Below are 26,195 nucleotides of genomic sequence, written 5' to 3'. Positions count from 1 at the left end.
CTACAAACTTATGTAAAAATATTACTCTCATTCCTTTATAATTTTTACGTAACCCAAAATTAGTATATCTTTCCACTATACTATTATGTTGCACATGACTGCGCAAATGTTTTGCACGCCGCCAAGTACTTGAGTTTGAATTTATGTAGACACGCGGGAATTTACTTGTAGTTATGCACTGGTAAATTGGTGTGGCATGCCACTTTGCCAACTGCTGACTTACTACAAGTATGCACAACAAAAAGGTCTCGACGGCTGCAGCCGGAGCAACAGCGGCAATTGGCTGCAATGCCAACTCATCAGCATTGCTGCCATTCAAGTAATCCAGTATTTCCTCTGAATTTTCACTTAAACACAAAGCAAAGATGAATGAATCAACATCTGTCAAGCCGTGAAACGATTCCGAAATCGCAAATCGCGTTGGCGCAAATGCCACACAAACACACCCGTACATAAAGCGCACTAATACATACAAATAAATGTACAAATGCGAACGCATAAAACGCGTGATTGCGAGCGCGCCTGCGATGGCGGTTCAATAAGTTCATGGAAATTGTAGTAATTATAGATTTTACGTGTAGCATTTAGGATAGAATTGTTTTCACTTGCTACATATGTATATAAATGTCTACTTTTGCTTGTATATAAAGGCATACATATACCTAGGCTAGACCACTTTTTACTCGTAAACACTTGAACCCGCTGCAATGAATTTGTTCCATCGAACTCTTGCACGGGCCGCAGCTCTTTCCAACGAAGTTTGTTGCGGGTGCAGCAAGTAGGAGCTTACAAGATTAAAAATTCACGGAATTATGCATATATTTTTTTACAATGATAGACTTTGGCCTCATGTGAAAGTGGAAAAATAATTCCTGTCTGCAGTTGAACAAACCTTAGAGAGTTGCGAATCGAACACCAACTACTCTGACAGCCAGCACTCAAAAACGACCTGTCCGAAGTGACATAATTCATGCCTACAGCTTTGCTCTTACGTACGAATTTTTCTACATGAGAGTAACGCCCAGAGTTTGAGGGCATAGAAATGACGAATCGATGAAGGCTAATATGTGTCCACGGACGATGAAAACACGAAGGCATACCCCATTAGATGCTTGCTAAGTTTGCAACACTGTGTTCTATAGCAGTACCTCAAGGTATTTCATGGCTCCAAAGCTTTTCTTTTCAGAAAATCACTTCGCTTTATTTGAATTCCAAATGAGACTAAACTCAGAAACGAAACCTCTTATGATTGTGGCCAAATAGCAATAGATTAATTTAGGTCATAGGGTTGATCCAAAAGGGACGGAACTCACTTGAAGAGATATTCCTCCTTTGCGTTACCCAAAAACTGCTTAAAAAGCATCATCTCATAAATCAATGAAGCCTTTTGAGCTCAACTTAAATTTATTGAGGCGATTAATATCAATCCCAGCCACATCGGTAGGTTCGCCAAAGATGTGTCTACGGAGATATGTATTTGAATCTCAGTTTAGCAAAAGCCGGGTAATAGACTAGGAAGTGACAAGATGATTCCACTTCGCCTACCTCCATGGCAAAGAACGTCCGACAAAATATTTAGCTGCATCGCATGCTAACCTATTGGACAGTATCCGGCCTATCAACATTTATATAGTATATTGACTTTCTGCTTTCTTAAAGAAAAACGTAGAAACTTTAAAATTTAAGGGGGAATGTTTATTATCACGATTTCACCGGCCCACAAACCACACAAAACCGTTGTTTTTCTTTATGAAATGGAATTCAGCCGGAAATGGACTTCATCGCTGAACAAAATTTGGCTTGAAGACATCGGATCTTCTTGGAAATTTACAAGAGCTCACAGAGCGAAGCAATGTCGCTTAGGAAGCGTCTTCAGTTCTAGCACAAGCTGTATTTCGTACTCTTCACGACGTAAAATGCGCCAGGTCGTTCCATACGTCAGTCCGAGTTGCTGCGGACGGCGCTGAATCGACAGCTATATTTTCTTCACTGCGTGCGAGACGTGGTCTATTCGGTCGAACTATTGGATATTGAATGCTGGGTCTCAAGATGAGCGACTGGAAGCCTCTTTCACCGCCGTCTATAACCCTTAAAGGATTTCGCTTAAGTAAAATTAAAATGCTAACATTTTTTACGCAAGAAAGTCCAACTTTTTGGTATTTTCACAAGAAATATTTCATGGCATCCATTTTAAACTCCCTCCCACTCATCAACTATTTGAAAAAGCAGCGCCAAATTACCGTTATTCATCAGCTTAACTCCGCTACTTATAAAGCCAAATTGCATTACTTTGCAACAAATCGAATTATGCCAAGTTGCTGCGACTTATGCAGCCAACCTCGTGGCAGGAGGCAAGCGACAAATGCGTTGCATGCGCGTAAATCTCCAACGCTCCAATACATGTATGTGTATGTGTGTGTGTGCTGTCACTATTTGTTAGTGCTGCTGTTATGACTGCTATTATTTTTATTGTTGTTGTTGCTATTGTTATTCTTATTATTGCTGTACGCAGGCAACGAGTCAGGCAAATGATGCGTTGTCACTGGTTGACTGGTTGCATGTGCACGCTGCCACATGCAATTGCTAGCATAAATAGTGCAACAGCAACTGCAGCGGCAACAATAACAATAACTAATGGCTGCTGGAATAGAAAAACCAACAGTGACAACAACACAACAACCAGCTGGCTGGTTGGCAGACAGCAGCAATTTGCCTAAACACACACACACAGACACAGAGCGAAACAGCAGTTACTTGAGCAGCCGGCGCAGTTCGTTGGTGCGTTTGTGGCAAGCTGCTACTAAAGCTGTCTTGTTGCTGCTGTCGTTGTTGCCGCTGTTGTTATACTTGTTGTTGCCGCTGTTGTTATACTTGTTGTTGTTGTTGTTGTTGTTACTTGTTGCTGTTGTTGTTGTTATTTATTTTGGTTGTTGTCGTTACTTGTTATTGTTGTTTTTGCTGCTGCTGCTGTTGTTGTTGTTGTTGTTGTTGTACGCAAAACGTTAACGAGCTGCAACACTTTTTCGCCGTCCAACGCGTCCGCTTAGATTGCTGCAGCAATGGCAATTTAGTGTTGCTGCAAATAGTTGGCACTTGACTTTTTTGTTGTTGCCCTGCCGCTGCTTTGTCTACAATTCACTATTTCTGCCACAGTTAGAATATATTGCAGTAATTCGTGTGTGCTTTTTTCTCGCTCGTGCGGCAGACACACAGTCGCGGCAAAAGGAGTAGTGCACAAATCGCTTGAATGCTTTGTGGCACACTCAACTTGAGCTGCAACGCATACACTCATACATGCCACATACCACATACCTACCTACGTAGGTATGCTTGAATGTGAATTGGCATTTGCTGGCGATTCTATTTGCTTGGTTGCAAGGAGTCTGCCTGCCTGCGCTAGTCTGTGTCCCACTCTTCGTGCTTTCGTGTGTGTGTGTGTGTGTGTGAGTGCCTTGGTGCAGTCATGTAAGTGTTGGCATACACATGTCATGTTTTGCCTTCATGACATTTCTAGCATAACCAAATACCATGTCAAGTTATTTTGCTTGGCAGTCGCCAACACATAACACAGCATCGCACACAAACTACACATACAAACACAATAATATAATTCACACATACATATAAAATTTCGCACATTGCACAGTGTGGAAGAAAAATTTTCGCACCCAATTCCCAGCTGTGCGGGGCAAAAGCGCAATTTGTAAGAAATTCGTAATATCGCCATTAAGGGTAGTAAATATCAATACCGAAGCAAATTAGGCAGCACATGGCATATGGCATATAAATGAGGTAACACTCTTACACTTCCGTTGCGGCGCATGCATTCGCATATCAATGTCCGCTTGTGGGCCAAATGTGAGGATTATGCATGAGTTTGACCCAAAAAGTAATGCAGATTGCGGCTAAATTGGTTGAATTGGCTAAATAACACCCAGAAAATAAGCGCATGCATTTGTGTGCAAAAGAACAGCCGCATTGAGTCGCATAAATAACAGACTATAAATTCTGTTATCGCTCGTTTGCGACTAATTTTTAAGGCAACCACTTCTTGCTGTTTGGCTGTCAGTATCGCCAGCGGAAAGTGGCAAGATTTATGCAACTTATTGTAAGCTTGTTTTACCCCCACTTCTGGCCGGAATGTAAGTTGTTTGTCCCCAGGGTCACATTTTTGACTTGGCTATAAGCAATTAGACTTTGATGACTCGTAATACCACTAATAACTGCAATGAAACATGACTCAAACAGCACACTCTATATGAGGATTGCTTTCAGCATTTTGGCATCAGAAACAAAAAAATAGTAATCTTCGGAGATCGCTTTATCGTTTTCAAAATATTCTCCATTAAGGTCTATATACAGCATTTGTCGAAGCACTTTTGCCAATCTAATTGAGGTATCTACACAATATGCGTTCTGAAGGCATTAGCCGCCTCATCAGGTGCCGAAAAACGTTAATCTCTTAGTTCACGGCAATAAAAAGCAGTCATCCTCATAGGTGAGGACAGCACTGCGACCTAAGGACCATTACGCCCTCTCCTAAGTCGCAACGACCCTCCTACCCCAGCATATTAAAAAACTCCAATATACAGCTAGGTGCTAGTAAGGCGATGTGATCCTTATTTGGAAACATGGATCCAAGTGCCTTTATCCTGTGTCTGCAGGCTGCTATGCAGTCAATTAGCAGGTGTTCTGGAGTTTCAGGCTCCCTGTCGCAGAACTGGCGATTCGAACAAAAAGCTAGGCCCATATTATGTAAGTACCCCTTAGCTTACAGTAGCAGTGTAGAGTCCGGTGCTAAGTCAGGGATTTACTATGGATACCCTATCAAAGTGATGTTTGGAGTGCTCCAAAATGCAGTTGTTTCAGTCGATGTGAGAAAGTTTGCATTGTCGTGGCGAAGAGCGATCCATCTTCTGCGGTTGGTTTTCCTGATTGCTTGAAAGAACACTGGCACTCAGGTATACTAATCTGCGGTCTTCTGGTGGTAATCTACGTATACAATTATAATATTCCCAATGAGGAGCCGAAATGTTTAGTGATACTTGAATGTTGATTGCAAAAGCATTTAGACCTCTTAAAATTGTTTGGGTTACACCTCTTCAGTGAAGTTGGGTTAGTTCGTAGGGTTGATCCAAAATCAATGGATCTCACTTGGACAAATCTTCGTCTTTGTGTTACCCAAAACTTCCTTAAAGTACATCAACTTATAGATCAACGAAGCGTTTTGAGCTTACTACAAATTTATTAAGACGCAATCATATCTCAGGTTCTTTAAAAGTGTGTCTACTGAGTTATTTCATTCGCACAAGTTTTGGTTGCATTTACCTACCTCACTGGAGCTTTATAGGTTCATCGGATAACCGATTCTCCTCCAATTATATGAAATTGGGTTAGGATGCCCTCCTAAGCATGCTCATCGGGTTTGAAATTTTTGGCAATCCCGGCAAACAATCAAGTCTAATATGAAAAGGCTTGAAGCTATTGCTAAGGAAGTCATGCACTCTTCGTAGTTCGGCTATGCACACCTCTTTGAAGAAAGCTACACTTCGGATCGCTATATTCACCGCTACCTTGAAGACCACCTCCGCCTGTTAGACGCTAGAGTGTTCTGGTAGCCTGAGATTAGAGTTGATGTAGAACTCCCGAACATCAGAAGATCCTATCCTTCCTCTTAACTCCGATATATTTGTGAAAAACGTGACTGCACCCCTTTTCCAACGGCTTCGTCCCGCCCACAAATCTCACAAATGTTTAAGCAGAGACGGAACCGCCTGTAGAAGGTTCAGCGATGCAGTAAACTATAGGTTGTAAGGAATACAATCGAAGTTGTGAAGAATTTCAGTGTGTCCTCCCCCCTTTGATTCAAATTTTCCCAGCTTCCTAAGTATACGAGTATTAGTATCAAAGCAGCTACCAACCATGTGCAACATGTAGAATGGCATTGAGTGTCCTTATTGTTGTTGTGCTAAGTGTACCAAAGATGCAGATGAAGAACGCTCTTTGAATATGCTTCATGCTTAGCCAGTGTGGTTTTTCCAAACGCCCACCACCAGATAATGACTCTTATAGCGGGATTCTGTAACCAGTCTCTAGTCTCTATTTGAGACATTTTGAGGCAAAGTCTCAATTTGAGACTAGTTACTATTCACTAAACAGACTCTAGCGTTAGTCACAAAACTAAAAAGAACTATTGTCTGCCATTTTGAATATACTGAATAGAGATCATCATAGATATTAATCGATTGTCGTTTCTTTATATTTTGTAAGCAACTCAAACACGAAAAGGTTAAAAATAAATCAATTTTATATAAATTTCGTAAATATTATGAAACAAAGTCAACATATATTTTTATTTTCATTGATAATTATGTGTTTTGACTATGTTATAGAAAATTTAATATTTGTTATCGACATATTTATTTTCATTCAAGTGTAAAAACATCTCTGAATAATGAAATGTAATAGATTTTGTGACTGTCCAGAACAACATCTCAAGTCTCAAAAATTGTCTCTAACTTTAAATCTTTTAGAGACTTGAACTGTCGCAACCACGGTTTCATTGAGCCAGAACAACATTTTTTGTGAGAAGTCGCACCTCTTTTCAATGGATCTTTTACAACAGTATTAGTCGACCGATGTCTTCTTGTTCTCTCCTCACTGTTTGGCTGTTTGTGAGGGCTTCCAATCCAGGATAAGGCCCAAAACTTCAGCCTGTCCACCGGCTGAAGAATAGAGCCTCCCAACAAGGGGACAGTAACATAAGGAATTTTGTATCTTCTAGTAAATGACACTCAAGCAAACTTTTCCGAGTCATTCCCAGATATAGGATTTATTTACGACAGTGAATGTATTTACCAGGGTTTCAAATAAAAGAGATTAAAGTTCATAAGAGTAGATGTTCTACTGATAACAATTTACAGAACATAGAAACGATCTCAAATTTAGACCACACTACAAAGGTTGTATATAATATAAGGCGGGTGGCTGGTAATAACAAGCCTGATTCAAGTAAGATGTTTTTTGAGTTTCTGAAAAGCTTTAAGTTTCCAAGTTCAATGTTATTAGGACGATAAGACCGTCTCCGAGGTCTGATAAAGGCGTTATTAGTCTCACGAGATGCCACACTTTCAAAAAAAATCTATTTTCAGTTTAAAGTTTGCAACAGATTCAATCACTACTTTTATGACACACTGTTTGAAGCGGCGATACACGCACTCCACCCAAATATATGTAATATTGTACATTTGAGGCTGTGGGCATTGAACGGCATATTGCAGACTTTATGGCGAAGGGATTAGAGTAAAAGATGCTAGCGGTAGTGTAGGCACATGCCACACTAGCTTTGTATACACCGACTGATGGACGAACGCTGCTGTTGTAGTAGTGGCAGCGGTGTTGGTGGTGGTGTGAAATCCAAAGGCTCTTAATTAGCAGCAATTAATCTTGACTGCAATTCATAGCGATTCTAAAAAGAAGAATGAATGCCGCCTATATCTTTGCCTTGGCTTTGCTCGTGCGACAACTACGCGCACAAGCACACTATTTTACATACTTGCAGTATGTGGCATGCGGTACATGTACGAGTATGTGCGCGCTGCTCCTAATTCCCCACCCAAGTGATTGCGCGCACTACACACACACCTCGCTGAGTATAAGCGCTTGACGAGACGATGCGCGCGCGTCGATTGCCAGCTGTGGGCGCGGGGCGCTGACGCGCGCACTATTCTCACACAAAGCCGCATGCCTGTCTGAAGTCCTTTATAGTCACACTCAAGAGAAGGGAGTGGGTGCCGTGCGGAGTGCGCGCGTATGTGTTTACTGTGCTAATGTCAATGTTGTTGTCGTTGTAGCTGTCGCGCGCGCAGTGGTGTATGTCGCCGGCGAAGGCGCTGGCGGTGTGACGACAAATTGTTTTCATTCATTACATCGGCAAGAGGCTGTAATTGAAAGCGTGCACGCACGCCAGCCCAAGTCCAACGCCGCCGCCGAGTCAACCCATATATTCAGCCAGTCATCCATCTCGCGCTTATGCCCACACTGCTGTATACACATACACAACTACGTTTATATTTACATGTAAGCGATTTTTTATACTTATATTGTGTGCGTGGCTGTGTGCGCGCGCGCTTTGTGCGTGGCAGCGTATCATTGCGGATTCACAATCGTAATTAGCAGCGCTTTTTTATTGAAAGTCAACTGCCGTAGACGCCTTCGGACTTGATAATAAAAAATAAGCGTAATAAAAACAAAAAACAACAACAAACAATAAAAACAATCATACGAAGCGCGTTCAAATTGCCTTTGATTGCTAGGGATTCATAGAATTTGTGGCGCGTTAGTAGTTTGAGGCAAGTTAGTGAGGAGCGCGCTTTTTTCCTTAATTTATTTCAGTTTTTGCGCTCTTTAATTTAGTCTTTGTTGCTTTGTCGTGCTAACGGTTTCTGTGGAAAAATTCATTAATTACAATGACAGGACAGGACTGCTTGTGGGTCGGCAGAATATCGATGCGGCGGCGTGGCGATACTTGACTCCCTCTAAATAGTTTTACTTGACTTTGAGGAGGGATATATAGTAATACATACATATGTATATACTTGTCAATGTTTTTTGTCACTATTTTGTATGTGTGTAGACATTAGTCGTCCATCATTATTTGGTTCGTGCCGCTTTCGGCGAGGGCGGTGCGTCATGAAAAAAGGGTTACTTTGCGGCGAGAATTAATAACATTTCTATATTGGTGTTGTTGTAGTTACATATGTATGTATGTACGCGTGTTGGCTTGTCAATAATATTGAAAGGGTGTCGCTGGCATTTAATTTCATTTACCGTCAAAGCTCTAGCTCTTCTAACGGAAGGGTGGTTTAATTTAGCAACTTGCTTGGTAAACAACCCCGCCCTGGGTGGCGTATATGGACAGTTTATTATTGGTTTATTAAATTGATGGAATTAATGGAAAAGGGTTCCCAGCAATTAATTCAAAGCAAACACACTCTACTCAATGAATGTATTTAGTGCAATAAATGTTGATATTATGAATTATAATGTGGGTCATCATAAGATTTTCAACAAAAAATAAAGGTCGTATAGGTTGCTTACAACTTCCAAAGGGTATAAAATAGTTGCGAGTAAAATATATTGTATTTAAAAATTTTGCTAGTGTTTTTTTGTCTTTAAAAGCGAAGAGTAATCTCTTACTAGTAAACAACATACAAAGTGCGTCATATATTATGTTTTTGGATAATAATTAATAATTGAAGATTGGACTCTGCACAAAGGAAGTCGACCGTTGAAAAGTGGTTTGCTAAGCTTGAACGAGACGATAAAAACAATGAACGCTCTAAATAGGCTGTTAGAAAAACGAAATCGTGAAAAACGGCGCCATTTGAAGAAGAAAAAAGAGCTGTTTCAACAAGTTAACGCCCCGTGTCACAAATCAATGAATGCGATGTAAAAAATTCATAAATAGGGCTTCGAATTGCTTATGCATTCAACCCTTATTTCTTCACCAAGAAGTGACTGTTTTGACCAAACTCATTATTGTTTCTTATTATTTTAAACAAAATAAAAATTTAAAATTTTCTAGATTAGTTATTAAAAACAATTGACATTGACTGGTCAAAACGATTTAGTGATATGGCCCTTCTGGCACTTCTTTTTGTAGGATCATTTAGAAGATAAAGTATTATGCAGAAATCAAAAAAAAAATCTAGAATTAAGGTATCTTTCTTGCCAAAACAATAAGTAGCTATGTAGTCGAGATGGTAAACAAAGTAATAAAAATTTAAGCAAATTTATTTTGCTGTATGCCACAAAGTCGTTGCTGTTTTCAAGGAAACGAAAGAAAAGTATATCGTCATCTAAAATGCAAAATAACGTATCATCAAAAACATCGAAACTGAGTTTTTTACGATTCACTACACCATATATGTATATAACCATGATGATACGTTATTTTGCATTTTAGGTGACGATATGTGTACTGTACATTCAATTTTTTAAATGAACTCTGTAAGCGCAATATTTAGTAATTTTATCATAGGAAATGTTTATCAGGGTCCCCAATGTTGTCTTTCCTTTTAGAAAAGTGTGTGAAAGGTGTGAGGAGAACAGAGACATAAGACAAGTACCTATACAGAAGGCCCAATCTGGCATTTTTTCAGCAAAATTAGGTACCAGAATCACCCTCCGGCTGCCAGACCACTGCAGTGTTTTTCAAAGGAGACCAAGCGGAGTGGAGATTAAAAAAACCGTCTTGTTCTATTCTCACAACAAGAAATATTTTTATACTCTTAGTGTTTCATCAAAGAATTCCAAAAAATTCCTTGAACTCTGAGTACATCTAACATCCCACTTCACGATAAATCTGCCATAAGATCCAGTTCGGTGGTGCCTGCTTTGGCTAGCAAAGTTACCAAGAATATTTGATACTAAGAATATTAGGTAACTTTGAATCAGATGAACTAGCCAGAACAGACACCACCTTACAATTAGACATCGAAAAAGAACAAATTTTTATAACTCTAGCTATTTGTAGATATTTAATCGACAAACATGTTATAAATATAGCTGATTCCACTGAGAAATCAATCCCTAACTTGCTCAATAAGCTGGCAAACGTGACCTTAGTAGTACAATGGCTTAAGAACTCTGGTAGGAGTGCTAACAGGGTATAGTCTAATTGGCAGCTGGCATGTCTGCGAACATGATACAATGACTGCAAAAGTTGTTGTCAAGAAAGTAGAAGAAGAATAGTACATACATCTCCTATGCAAATGCAAAGCTTTGTATAGAAAAATAATCGCAACTATCGGTCAAAAAATAAAATAATCACAAGTGAACTTTTTGCATTGCGAACTTCATCAGCAGCTCAGAGATATAACATAGTGAAGGGATTTTAGTCCCGGCGGCTTGACAATGCACCTCCTTTAGGTCAAGGTATGACGCCAGACATCCTCTCTACGAATCTACCTACCTAGATATATGGAATTCAATGACCTTCAAGTAAATCAATTTTTCTACAAAACTTAAAATCTTAACCCCTTTTACTGTACTTTCCCTCTTCGCTTCATATATTAAAATGTTTGAACAGCCAATAACGATAAAGAAGGCCAAACATTCCTCTCCAGAGTTGTGCGCTACGTTTTGGACCAGCCGCGTAAAAAAGGCCCTAATGGAAAGTTGAAAACAATCTCGGAATCATCTATAACCGAGTAAGCGGTGTCTTCGTCAATAAAGAAGATTCATAAGTCTCGTTTTTACTTCATATTATTTTTAAATATCTGTAAATTTAAGAAACTGGAACTATGAAAAAATTATTGGTATTAGTTTAAAAGGTGTACCATAAAAGACAGATACCAAAAATAGATTTTGCTAATCGATGGTGAAAGTCTTTTAATTTTTGTTTTTTTTTTTTTTTATTTTGTCGTTAGAATGTTTTCACCGTTTATATAAGGAAATGTTGCAGCTAGGGATCTGCAGTCGGTTTGGTTAAGCCTCTTGACAGAAATTAAGAGAAAATGCAAAATTTTCTGTATTTTTAACTTTACTTGGAAATCCTACCCCACCTATAAAAATACTTTCGCGACCTAAAGCAAAGTAACCTTCACTAACTGAAAAACTGTGTACTTCGCGTTATCTTTTTACCCATCAAATGTCCAACTGAGCTTATCGCCGTTTCTTTTGGCAAATAACACTAAAAATTAGGCAGTAAAATTGTCAGTAAGTCGAAGAAACTTAAATGAGCTACGCTTATCTGACTAACTCAAAACAGTATCTGAGCCATGCTGCGAGCAACTAAAGCACAATAGTTTCAGTTTCGTCTCACAACGCGCGCTCGTCAGTCAAATTGACAATGCGAATAGAAGATACCGTTCGGCTGCTTATTTGAAAGCCTGCGGAATTGTCTTTATCGCTTAATTACAAGAAATTAATTGCTTCTCAACGCTGAGCTGCTTGTTACATACAATTCTATGTTGTTTTTCGTTAGCAGCAGCCAGCGCAGCGAGTATTCAAACGACGACTATTTACAATTTTCCCCATCAACCCAAGTTGTTATATTTATTGTAAGCAATTCATTTCTCTTCTTCGTTTCAGCGCACGCAGCGACTGCGGAAGGAAGAAGAAAGAAGGAATTGAAGCGAAGAAGTGAGGAGAAGGAGAACTTGAGGCGCCTCGCCATAAACGTACAATTCGAGTACTTGAACGTCAACACAACAACTGCCATATCATTAGCCAGCCAGTGAGAGAACGGGAGTTAACTTCATTGCCACCACTTTGTCATATATCAACATGTGCCATGGAGAATTGCTTAGGCGGCAGCAAACGTACCATCCGAGCACAAAGGGACTTACAACAATTGAAGCAGCAATGCCAGCAGTTGCCACCGAACCAGAATTTCTACACGCAACAACAGCCACAGGTACATCGGCAAGCGCAAACTATCAAACAGCAGCAACAACAACTACAACAGCAACTCCTGCAACAGCAGCAGCAGCATCAACAATTGCAGCAACAGCAAAGGCTCTTGCAACAAGAGGAACAACAGTTGCAAAAAACAGCAGCACTACTGCACCAACAACAACAACAACAGCAGCAGCAGCAACAACTCATACATCCGTTTCAACAATTGACGCTGCAGCATCAACAACAACAACAGCAGCTGCAACAACAGCAACACCAACAACTGCAGCAGCAGCGGGATATTGCCTATCAATTGGCCGCCGCGGAAGCGGAGCACAATCGCCAGGCGTCAGTGTCGACAACAACACCTAAATTGGTCGCCAATTGTTTGCATTTTCCACCGCCGCCCGATTATCCACCGCCACCACCGAAAACGCCAACGGCCAGCACCGGCGCCACTGTGACCACAGCAGCCACTAAAACGATGTCCACGGCCAGCGCGAAGTCAGGAGCGCCAACGACTGCGACAACAACAGCAGCAACAGCAACACCGCTGGCAAACAAAGCGACTGCGAATGCCATCGGGCATCACCATCAACACCATCAGCATTATCACCAACAACAGCAGCAGCAGCAACAACAGCAACAGCTACAACTACAACAACACCAGCAACAACTACTACAACAACAATTGCCACCGCCACATCACTATCCACAACAACACACCGACAATGTACTGACGCACTTGGAACCACTGGCGCCACCTGCTGTGTCCGCAGCCACACACGCCACCGCTACGCTTGCGGTAAACGCCACTTTGACCCCGTCGTCCGCGAACAATGCCACCAACAACAACCACCACTCGTCCGCCTCCAGCTCACCGTCTTCCTCGTCGGCGACCAGTGGCACGACTATAGGTGTCAGCCCTTATGGCAGGCGACAAGTGTTGCCACGCTACCCCGACCCGGATCCGGACGCCATTGAAGTGTGCGACGAGCAGGAGCCCATAAACATTACGCGAATGTCATCACGTCACAATAGCAAAACCCTCGGTCGCGCAAATGAATTGTTCAACGCGGACGCGAAATGGTCTGCGGTGCAACAGACCACAAGTTTACAGCTGTTGCATCAACATGCGCACGCCACACATCCGCACTCGCAGCATGATTACTCGTATGCGTATTATGAGCCGGGCGCCGCGATGCGTCACTCGAACATACCACCGCCCGAAATGATGGTACCTGGTAGCGCACACACGATACACCATGCACCGCCGCCGCCCAACTCGATACGCGCATTGCTCTCGAAGGGTAAGAAGAACAAATTGTTGGCATCGCCGGCCGCACGTCATGCCTACCAGGCGCATTACGGTCTAGATGGTGGCGCCACAGCATGTGATAGCGCTACATTGCGCAGTATGGCGGGTGCGACCAGTGAGAATTTCTACGAAGAGATATCCTCAAATGAAGCGGCACTGCAATATCACCACAACAACCATCATCATCATCATCATCTGCGGCCAACGGGCGCATCACATTCGGCCGGTTCGCTAAATCAATCGTTGGTCGAGGAGGAATTGCGGCGCGTACAGAGTCATCATCATAAAATACTGGGCGAATTAAATTTGTCCGTGGAGGCCATGCTGATGCCCGAAAGTCCGCCCAGCAGCAGTCCGACCAATTGTGAGGCCCCCACCGTTAGCGTTACCACCGCTTCCGGACAGCCGAATATCGGCGCTGTTGCCACCGGAGGCGCTGGCAGCTTACGTCTCTCCTCCACGTCAGCCGATAATATCTGTGATGGAAATCTCTCCGAACTGTTGGGCACTGTAGGTCCCACAGATGAGCTACTCTCGCCGGTGCAGTCGTCAACAAATGCCGCCTTCTGTGCGGCCGACTTAGATAGCGGTTTTAGCGGCAGCAGCGGTGCCAGCTATATTGGCAGTCTGCGCATACACAAAACCAATGCCGCATTGTCGCATATAATGAGCACGCGTCAAACGCAGGCCAATAGTGCGGCACCATTGTCGACATCCTGCAATTTTTCTTATGGCACACAGAGTTGTCGCTCCTTTCAGCGTTCGTCGTCGACGAAGCAACCGCATCACTTGACGCTTGATGATGATTTAAATTCGGGCTTCTTAACGCGCGCCTCGTGCGGTCGTCGCATACTCAATTGCGCCAAAATACGTGCAGCCGAGGATCCGGGACCGGTGGTACCGACGGAGTCGAAAGCGCGCAGCTTCTGGAATCGTAAAGGTTGGCGCAAATTGCCCGGCTTCTCGACGTCCACATCCAGCATTAACGATACTGGCATAACAGGTGAGCCAATTTCCATGAAAAATGTGAAAGGAGACAACAACACAACAACAACAACAGACACGAAGACAAGAACGAAAACGAAAACGAAAAATACGAGTACAAAGGCGATTCCATTAATCTGCTTAAAACGCTGACCTTAATTGGTGAAGTGTCATTTGTCAGTGCAACATTGTTGCTGATGTGCTTGCTGCCTCTTGATTGTGTGCTGTGCTGTGCTGTGCTGTGCTGTTCTGTCTGCTCTGGTGTGTTGTGGAATGGAATGAGTTGGAATGGACGAATGGAGTGGCCGAATGGACTCGAGAGCGAGAAGAAGTGGTAAAGTGGTGAAGTGCCGTTGAATGGAATAAGTGCCATGGGTGTCAAAGAGTGGCTTGGATTGGCGCGCTTGCGGTGGCGTGCATACGTACATATGTCTTTATTGTTGCTGTTGTCGTTGCCATTATTGTTGTTGGTTTTGGTGTGTTGGTGTTGTTGCTGTGCTCTGCATTGCATTAGCGCATCCGTTGCCGACATTGCGACAAGGTGAAACAATTGATGGCTCTGCCATCAAAGATTTGTCTCGTTTCTATAAATCATATGCGCGCGCGACGCCCCTCGCCCTGGCGTCGTGTGGAAACGCGCGCGCAGCAGCGAGTGCTTTTGAGTTGAGTTGTACTGCCTGTGACCAACCAACCAAACAACCAGCCAGCCAAGCAGCTAACTAACGAAGCAGCCAAGTCAGGCAGCCGGCAACACTTAATATCCGCTCAACTTCAACCAGCAGCCCGACCAACACCGACTTGCGGGCTTAGCGACCACATGACTTAACATATCGGCATACTTACAAGCATTGCCGCATGCATATGCATTACAACCATCATACATAGATACAGATATATATATATATATGTATTTGTATTTATGTATGTGCGCTTTTGTACGGTTGGCTGTAAGTAGAATGTATATTGCTCTGATCATTCTGTTGAACGGTTTGTCGCCGTTTGCTCTACTGTCTGACTTGTGGTGGTAATTTATAAGGCTTAAGGGATATCCAGCGCTACTTTTCACTGTCCTGTACAACAGCCAACAAACAGCCACACATACACAGCGCTGTAGATACGAGTTCATTTAGCCATGTACATATGTTATTGTCGCCATTGTATCGCACAATCAAACGCTGCGATCTTCCTCACTTCGCTAATCACGCAAATGTGTTTTTGATTTATCACATTGGGCTTTTCGTATGAGCGCGGACGGGGCATGGTGCCGAGCAGACGCGCGGTGCGGCGCGGCGCACACAGCAGTGAGGCCTTTATTATTTGCGTTTACTTTGTACGTAGCAACTAGATACACACACACAAACAAACATAAATACAAACATACATAGATATATATAAACACACATACATACATATACACATATATATAGAGTATATGCCAGTTAATGATTACAAAGACTGCACCAACGATTTGAAATGAAATGACAAAAATGCGAAACAAAAAAACGTTATGTATGAGAGATGAGCGGTGAGCGGCGAGCGCTGAGATATGTGGAATGTGGAAATATTTTAAATTTGACTTTTGCAAATGGAATTTAAATATTGTATCTAATTGTAGCACTGTATATACCAGATTTTACTAACACATATAAACTAAGCATATTGAACTTAAAGCATCAATTGAATATACACAAAAATGCATTGATGATGATACTAAAATTAGTAATACTTAAGTATCGATGTAAGCAAAAACAACAACAGTTAAATAAATTATAAAAAATCAAAATTAATTAGCATGTTTTTTTTTCTATTTGGACTTTTTGGCAAAGAAACCATCACTTGAGCAGGTAACAAAATTTTTATATTTTTTTTTTGTTTCATCAGCTGAAAGCTTACTTTTGAAACGAAATTTTTGGAACTTTCAAAATTATTATTTATGCGGAAGAATTCAAGGTTACACACGTAAGTTAAACAAATTTATATTAACGAACAAAATTTTATATATGCTGAGGGAAATATTATAAGGGTTAGGTAAGCTTAAAGGGTCGATTTCAGTTCAGCAGCTTATACATATATAGGACAACTATAAAATTTACCAAAACGAAACTCTTGAATCCATTTAAGGCGGCTCAGTCATTTTCGGCTACCCTTCATGGTTTGTCGAAGATATTGCTGCCGATATGTTTCAAAAGCTAGCCAGCGGAGGAAAAATTGCTTGAAAGTTTTCACCTTCTTCCTTTCAACTTTGACAATTTGCATCCGACTGAATTTTTAACCTTACAGTTTGAATGCCCCTTGGATCTAGTTCAATAAGAACCCTTAGGATGGTGGCAAGATGAAAAGAAAAGTTCCCCTGCAACTGCGGGACTTTCTTTCGGCCACATATAGCTCATCGTTGTGTGAGAGGGAATCAGCCACCAGGATTAGCCTGTGCGACGTAGTGACCCAGGTTTTCAGAGATGCAATAGAATGGACCTTTGGACCTCTTCCTATTCCCAGCATCTTTGAGCATTACAGCGACAATGCATATGCTGGCAATATCCACGGGTGCTATGTGTAAAATAGCATTTATTACTATTGTTGGTGTATTGTTCGCAGAGAACCACAGAAGCCGATGAAAGCTGATCTTTGGACTAGTTTAAGCTTCTTAGCGAGTGTAGCCTTCTCGAGTGTCCTCCAACAGAGGTATATACCATAGAACAATATTGGCTTGACACCTTTGGTAAGAGTCCTCACTTCTTCCCTTCAGCTGTTCTACAGCAGTAGAAGACAACTGGTGCCTCTTCTTTACCCTCTCCTAAATATTTCGTTTCTAAAAGTATGAAAGCTTTCTTTCAAGGCTAAGCCCAAGGTATTTCAACATGTGTAGGGCGTGAACCTCCGCATAAGGTTAGAGAGACTTCCGGAATTTTATGCCACCTGGTAAATCCATTTCAGTTTTACTTGATGGCTTAGCTGCTTTTATTTGTTCACTTGGAGGACCAGCTGAGGTACCCTTAGGTACAAAGAGCGTCATCAATGTAGACTGTCCTCCGACAGCTTTCCTACATTTGCTGACAATGCTGAGATGAATCTTTGGTAGCAAAAAGGTTAACAATGGCACTTGGCTGTCTTTGGATATAGAAGCTTTCTGTATACTCTCGCAGTTACTCATTAGAACTCCACAGACTTTCTCTATACCTAGTACTTCCACTTGGAAGATGCTAGCTGAGTTTAGTAGATGGATCAAAATCACCGGAGTACACCCCAGTCCCTTCGGATTATAGTCCTATGCTACAGTGTTTCAAAATCGACGGTTCCGACAAATATGCAGCTAGTTGGTGAAAAAAGGACGTGTGCGAGGATCAATATCGCAAAAACTGAGTAACTATTTCGCGCTTATACACACAGACAGATGAACAGGTGTATCAATGCACCATGGTCCATAGACCTGTCATAATAGTCCAGCAGAGTCATTTTCCATATTTTTGATATGATATAGTTACAAGGAGATCACTCGGCCTGTACAATATTTAGCACTTGCACTGACTAATATTTAACGTAGCACTTAACAAATTTATATTTCTTAATATATTATAATAACATATAATGTCTCTCTAGGGGTGGATAACATTTGCAAAACGCCTAATCACTTAAAACTAATCGAGATCTTGGTTATATAGTTGAAATCCGGGTGACTATCTGTCTGCCCTTAGTACAAAAAAGAAATACGAATTCGTAGATGGACGTCATCGGATCACTGCCACGCCCACAAAACATCATTAACCGAAAATCAAAAAAGTGCCATAACTAAGGGCCAAATAACTATAATTTGGCACGGGAGGTCGCAGCAGCAAGAAGCACCTCTGGGAAAAAAATTTTGAAAAAGTGAACTTGACCCCGCCCTCTAATAAGCTTAACGTACATATCTCCTAAACCACAAAAGCTATAACAACCGAATTTACCAAGCGCAAGTACAAGGAGCTTTCCAAAGTAAACTGGACTTTTGAGTCTAGCGCCCCCTGGTGGCGCCATCTATATGTCGACTGCTGCGTTGGCATCTGTATCTTTGTCGATTATCCAGTGAGAATTTCATGACATTTCATTGATTGGAACTGAAGTTATTGCGTTTTAAGTGTCAGTATGTTTGTGTTCTCGATGCGAAAATGAGCTTCGAACAAAGAACCAACATTAAATTTTGTTTTGAAATTGGTAAAACTTTTACCGAAAAGTTTCAATTGATGAAACAAGTTTATGGCAATGATTGCCTATCCCGCAGCAGAGTGCACGAGTGGTTTCAACGTTTTCAAAGTGGTCGTGAGGACATAAATGACGATCAACATGTGGGCCAATCAAAATCCGTGATCACCGGAAATTCCATCGAAACTGTGCGTGAATTCATCAAAAATCAGCCGAAATCATCATTGAAATTCATCGAAATGGAATTGAACATCTCCAAAACATCGATTTATCGCATTTTGACCGAACATTTGGACTTACGAAAGGTGTGTGCACGGTTTGTTCCGCACAAATTGACTGACGACCAAAAATTGCTCAGAATCCAACATTCGAAGGACATCATTAAAGAGGTCAAAAAGAACAAAAACTTCCTTCACAATATTGTGAATGGTGACGAAACGTGGTGTTTCTAATATGATCCCGAAACGAAACGCCAGAGTACTGAATGGAAGGCCGAGCCGAAACCCAAAAAATTGCGCATGGAGAAGTCAAAAGTGAAGACAATGCTGATATGTTTTTATAGTATGATTCCAAGGGTATTGTCCACAAATAATTTGTTCCACCTGGTCAAAACGTTAATGCGGTATTCTACCTTCGAGTTTTGAAGCGCTTAGTGCGCCGTATTCGACGTGTTCGGCCCGAATATCGCGAAGATGAGAGTTGGCGTTTGTTGCACGATAATGCACCGTCTCATCGATCGACGCTTGTGACCGATTATTTGACCAAATCTTCATGTTACCTCCACTCCCCATATAATGGTACTGTTTAAAACTATTAAAAGCGCAATAAATCAAATTCCGAGATGGTATGAGAGGGCTTTATGGGATTCAGTCTGAAAATTGGACGATGGGGACTTGGGACCCGACCGACCGATTTTGACTAAATTTAATACCTGGTATTTCTTATATTGCTATGTAACAGTTGGACTACAACTACGCTCAGTTCCCACATAGCACAATTCAACCAAACTGTTTAAGACCCTAGGTACCGAATAGGTGGACCCCAGTATCTACAGCTGATTTTTGATCGGAAATATCGGTCAATGTCTGAGATATACAATTGAAATTCAAAGATAATCCTTTTCTGAGAATAGTAACTCTGTGTGTCAAAAATTTGTTGAATCGGGTCAATACTTCCTTGTGCCCCATATAACTAATATAAAGACTTTCGATCTTTCAGGTGACTTTATACTGCATATATCGGCCAATATTTGAGATATCTCAATGAAAATTATAGAATATCTTTGTGACTAAAATGGATAAAATTGCGCGAAATCTTGACCTATGGGGGCTATGTCAACAATATCAGGATTTTCGAGATTTAGCTGACTTTACTTCATATAATTGTTGATTATATGTAATGTACCTTAATGAAACCCAGGGAACATTTTTTAGTATGTGGGATGATAATAAATAAAACGCCCCTTCAAACATTTTTACAAACAAACAATTTTATTCCACTTGCTGGTTATACTCCCTTTATGGAGTGTGGTTTGCTACTTCGATTGGATAACAATTCTCTAAAAACGGCAGGAGACATCTATGGCATTAATCTTTCGTGGTTTGACTTCCGTCGCACTCACGACTTTTAGCCAGTATTTGGCTGCAATTTAATACTACTTGATCCGCAACTTCTCTAGTGGTAAAAGGCTGAATAGGCAGATTTTCGAAAGAGAGTTCGACTTCAAATTAAAGATATTGTATACTAAACCAACTTCATTAAACTAGGTTAACATGGCAAAACACAGATTAATTGAATCCGCTTGCGAATTTTATACGCAACATTTTGCATGATAAATTGCAAGCTAATTAAATTGTCGGCTCCGCGCGACCATTGTGATTTTCTTATTTTTTATTACAATAATTTGCCAGTTTGCAAACGCTGAGAGGCCAACAGACAATTTCTACGCCGACGGCGTTGAGTGCTTATATATTTACCAAAATCCGCTAAATTAATTAGCTAATTAAAATTTCGTAGTGCCAGTGTTTTTTCGAGTGTCTTTTTTAACTTACACCACTACTTACACAGTGCGACTAATGGCGGCGCATAAATTACACTACTCTAATCGATTAGAAATTAATTATGCGACTAATTTCGCAAATATTTAAAAGCACACACACACAGAGATATACACAGAGACATATATTTATAATAGGTGTATATTTATATTTACGGCAGAGGCAAACAAACCGGAAATGAGTGTGGCGCCTGAAAATGAAATTTAAATTCATTTGAAAATGTTGAAAATTGCCAAATATGTGACAATTCAATTAAGCGCTATCAATTTTGAGCCACAACTCAAATACATAAACAAATTTGGTCCAATATATAGACCGTAATTAGTATGCAAGTCGCTGTTGGGCACGAAAGAGAGTGCATTAAAAGCAACGCTTTGTCAGCTTAATAATAATTTGGCGATTGCATTGCCAATATTGACACATGCTGTCCACATCTGAGGCTATTGACATTGACACCAAATTGTGAAAATTGTTATTATGCAGATTCACCGAACCGCCAACTCGCCGGTGTACGCGCAAAATCGATGAGGGCCCGACATGTGTGCGTTACGGCCAAAAGTGATTGTATCGGGTGATTTTTTAAGAGCTTGATAACTTTTTTAAAAAAAAAACGCATAAAATTTGCAAAATCTCATCGGTTCTTTATTTGAAACGTTAGATTGGTTCATGACATTTACTTTTTGAAGATAATTTCATTTAAATGTTGACCGCGGCTGCGTCTTAGGTGGTCCATTCGGAAAGTCCAATTTTGGGCAACTTTTTCGAGCATTTCGGCCGGAATAGCCCGAATTTCTTCGGAAATGTTGTCTTCCAAAGCTGGAATAGTTGCTGGCTTATTTCTGTAGACTTTAGACTTGACGTAGCCTCACAAAAATAGTCTAAAGGCGTTAAATCGCATGATCTTGGTGGCCAACTGCCCATGCATCCCGAAAAATGCACTGTTTGGTGTGGTTTGTACGCTGGTGGAATCATTGGAATTTTTTCAAAGATGCTGTTGGACGCAATTACGGTGAATGGCGATCGCTATCGTTCGATGCTAACAAACTTTTTGTTGCCAAAAATGGAAGAACTGAACTTGGTTGACATGTGGTTTCAACAAGATGGCGCTACATGCCACACAGTTCGCGATTCTATGGCCATTTTGAGGGAAAACTTCGGAGAACAATTCATCTCAAGAAATGGACCCGTAAGTTGGCCACCAAGATCATGCGATTTAACGCCTTTAGACTATTTTTTGTGGGGCTACGTCAAGTCTAAAGTCTACAGAAATAAGCCAGCAACTATTCCAGCTTTGGAAGACATCATTTCCGAAGAAATTCGGGCTATTCCGGCCGAAATGCGGTTGCCCAAAATGATTTCCGGCAGCCGCGGTCAACATTTAAATGAAATTATCTTCAAAAATAAATGTCATGAACCAATCTAACGTTTCAAATAAAGAACCGATGAGATTTTGCAAATTTTATGCGTTTTTTTTTTTAAAAAAGTTATCAAGCTCTTAAAAAATCACCCGATATAATAATCCATACCCATTTTTGTGAAGATATCTCTTCAAATAAAAAAGTTTTCCATACAATGACTTGAGTTGGTTCGGTCGGTTTGTATGACAGCTATGTATCGGGCGATTTTTTAAGAGCTTGATAACCAAAAAAACGCATAAAATTTGCAAAATCTCATTTGAAACGTTAGATTGGTTCATGACATTTACTTTTTGAAGATAATTTCATTTAAATGTTGACCGCGGCTGCGTCTTAGGTGGTCCATTCGAAAGTCCAAAAATTTCGGCCGGAATAACCCGAATTTCTTCGGAAATGTTGTCTTCCAAAGCTGGAATAGTTGCTGGCTTATTTCTGTAGACTTTAGACTTGACGTAGCCCCACAAAAAATAGTCTAAAGGCGTTAAATCGCATGATCTTGGTGGCCAACTTACGGGTCCATTTCTTGAGATGAATTGTTCTCCGAAGTTTTCCCTCAAAATGGCCATAGAATCGCGAGCTGTGTGGCATGTAGCGCCATCTTGTTGAAACCACATGAGTCAACATTTAAATGAAATTATCTTCAAAAAGTAAATGTCATGAACCAATCTAACGTTTCAAATAAAGAACCGATGAGATTTTTTTTTTTTTTTTTTAAAAAAGTTATCAAGCTCTTAAAAAATCACCCGATATTACAATTAATTGCGTAAAAATGAATGTGGAATAAATGGCATTTTCGTAATTATAGCTGCGGTTAGCTGAAATTCGCATAATGAAAATGTTCACATGTTGCATGTATTTCAAACACACGCCACATACTCTGTCAACCATACAACTCAAGCTAAGTAAACAAGTATTACTAAAATGACTTAAAAAGTTCTGGATGCATAAAATAAAAAATCAGGGGTGTTGTGGAATCCAAGACAGAATTGCTTAGCTATCAGAATTGCAAACCAATATTGATTTTCATTGGTGTCACAGAATCTGATTGGATTTTCGTCTTTTCGAACATATGCAAAACCAATATTCGAATCAGCTGTGTACTAATGTAACAAAACTTGGAAATGAATACATTTGGAAGAAGTCCTACTAAAGTTTTTATTGAGTTCTGAATTGAAGAAAGATTTTTAGAGATAACATTTATAGATGGAATTTATAGATGAAAATTCGAAATATTGTCGAAGCTAGAAGGGAAATAGTGACCGAGCGATATATGAGCGCTTGGGCAGAAAGCGAAAAATTTGACTCGGTTTTTCATTTTTACGATTTTTCTTAATTATCGGGCAGGATTGAAAAAAACTAAACGTATGGAATTGCGGCAAAGTTTATTATCTTTGGCATTAAATTATCTTCTATTTAAACTAAAAAAATTAAGAAAATTTAAGTTTGATAATAAAATTTTTAAGCAACATAAAGTAACATTTTTTTTGGCCAAAAACCACTTTTTTATTTTTTTAAATTTTCCTAGTTTAACTTGAACATAAGGTATAAACAAATATGAATCTCTTTAAATTTTTTGTTTCTGACAGAAATTGCGACCTGCATACTTTCCGCTGTCCGACAAATACACACGCGAGATTCATTGAGCAATCACTTCCCTAAGGCAGAATATCAAAGAATTCGCATCCAAAAAATTCTCGGGTGATGTTTAAATATATAACTAAAAACCCTAGAAATTTCGCTTTAATCAATTATTTCTTTCCCTCCAAAAAAACATCAAGCCTCTAAAGCAGCTCCCCCCTTAAATATCCGCATTTTTTTCCAAAACTCAATAATTAAGACATTTCGTACTTTATTCTTATGTTTTCTCCTATAGAAATAAAGATAAATCAATTCGTAACAGTAAAATAACTCGATTTCTTAACTTACATTTCAAATCTGTGTGCGACTATCTTCTTGCTTTGTTTCTGACAGCAAAACCGATAAAATTGGTTTCTGTGACACCCAAAACCGATACAAATTCTGTTTCGAATATCAAACCAATAATGTCTGAATTCATGACACCTACTGCTTTTTTTGATCGGTTTCAATTCTGATTCCGACAACTATCAGATTCCAAAACACCCCTGAATAATTTTAAATCTCTTTTGTGACACTTTTACCGCTTTACGGTTCCATCGGTTCAACTCCAACTCAAATTGGGCAGTCGGAAGTGGTCTCGCCAACAATCCAAGTACAACCGAGTTGGTTTTATTTACTAGAAGATGTAAGATTACGGTGGCACCGCTGACGCAAATAAGAGACATCCGTCTGCAACCTACAGATACAGTGAAATATCTAGGGCTCATCCCGGACAGAAAGCTTTCATTGAATATCGAAGAGAACAAAAAAGGTGCCGATGGCCTTTTACTACTGTAGAGGAGCCATTGGCAAAAGGTGAGGTCTCTCACCGAAAGTGGTCCTCTGTCTACGACACCATAGTCAAGTGCATTACGTACCATGGAGTCCATGCTGTAAGTTTGGGAATCTTACCAGACGCCATCTGCAGAAGCTGTATGGAAGAAGATGGGTTGGAAACAGCTCACCACTTCCTTTTTGACTGTCCCGCGTTTGCGAGGTCAAGACTTAAACACTTGGGAGCGCATACCTTCAGAAATTAAACACTTGTGCAAATTAGCTATGGCTTCACAAAGGACTACGACCTTTGACCAGCCATCTAAGCTAACATAACCTAACCAACCCCACTGGCACCGAGTTGAAAATACCAAAACAAGTTGAAGTTTGAAAGCAAGTTAACCGAATTTTTTTGCTGGGTTGAGTTGAAACCTTATTTCAATGCTTCAAACCGAAAGGAAGTTGGATGGAAAACAATAATAGAGGCTTTTGAAAATTCGTTTCCCTTCTATAAATTTGATTTTCTCTGATTGCATAGAAATTTATACTCCTGTAAGAAAGATATTCTAATAGGATGTAACGCCAACGCCAGACACAACATATGGGGAAGCTCCAACACAAACACCAGAGCTGAGTCGCTAAGTCTTACAATATATTCTAAATAACATTTTCAGTTTTTGCAATGGGGTCGATAAGCTCACTTTCATTTTCCCATGCTCGGTAAAATTTATTATCGGGGCAAGACTTAGACATTAAATTTTCAACAGAAACAGATAGTCTGGTCGTTGATGACTGGAAAGTGTTCGAGGAACCATGTGCATATGTCTGATTACTTTTGGATCCTCTCTAGCATTCGGGAGAAATCCAATACTACCCTATAATACCGAAACCCTAGAAGAACAGCATGAGATAAATTCACCAAAATAGCAACAAAAAGATGAAAACATAGCATAATATATATAACGCTTAAGAATTAGATAAAGAGGTGGAAAAGATACATAAGGTCTTTACCACCTCCTTCAAATAATCTGCACCGCTCTTGGTTCTCAAAAGGAGGAAACCGCCTCCTTAGTAGAACGGTGACTGTAAAATCCGGAAAACTCACTTGAGAAAAGCTTTAAATGAAAGTTATAGGCACAAATTTGATGATGAGTGGACTGGAGTGGACTTCCTCTGCAGGTGAATCGCTAGAAGAACTCATAAAAACGCACTTCCCTGGAAATCGGCAAACCGCAGTGGAGAAGCAACCAGAACTACTTGCGAATACAGCAAACCAATACGGCCTTAAAGTAAGTAAAAAGAACCTTATACGCTATAAACAGCGAAGATATATACGCCCAGCACTCAACTACTTCAATGGTTATAGTACGAAATGGCTCAGCCACACGAACAAGACACGCAAGCAGAGGCGCTCCTCAAGGTGGTGTCATTTCCACGCTTTTGTGGGTGGAG

At 40.5% G+C, this 26,195-nt stretch overlaps 1 protein-coding gene and 1 long non-coding RNA gene across 6 annotated transcripts in view; one reads left to right on the top strand and one right to left on the bottom strand.

Annotated features, from left to right (window-relative positions):
* Positions 1 to 16,491, top strand: part of LOC126757908 (homeobox protein prospero-like) — a 272,254-nt gene extending 255,763 nt beyond the window's left edge. For all 5 annotated transcript variants that reach the window (XM_050471831.1, XM_050471830.1, XM_050471832.1 and 2 more), the window contains one exon: positions 12,097 to 16,491. In XM_050471831.1, the coding sequence (XP_050327788.1) occupies positions 12,299 to 14,857 (2,559 nt within the window). In that variant the 5' untranslated portion in view covers positions 12,097 to 12,298 and the 3' untranslated portion in view covers positions 14,858 to 16,491. The remainder of the gene's footprint in view (positions 1 to 12,096) is intronic.
* LOC126757931 (uncharacterized) overlaps positions 1 to 26,195 on the bottom strand; it is a 170,740-nt gene that overhangs the window by 85,319 nt on the left and 59,226 nt on the right. The gene's annotated exons all lie outside the window — the stretch shown is intronic.

The sequence above is a fragment of the Bactrocera neohumeralis genome, chromosome 5 (assembly GCF_024586455.1).
Source record: "Bactrocera neohumeralis isolate Rockhampton chromosome 5, APGP_CSIRO_Bneo_wtdbg2-racon-allhic-juicebox.fasta_v2, whole genome shotgun sequence".
In the NCBI taxonomy this organism is placed as follows: domain Eukaryota; kingdom Metazoa; phylum Arthropoda; class Insecta; order Diptera; family Tephritidae; genus Bactrocera; species Bactrocera neohumeralis.
This window is presented reverse-complemented; position numbering and strand designations above follow the sequence as displayed.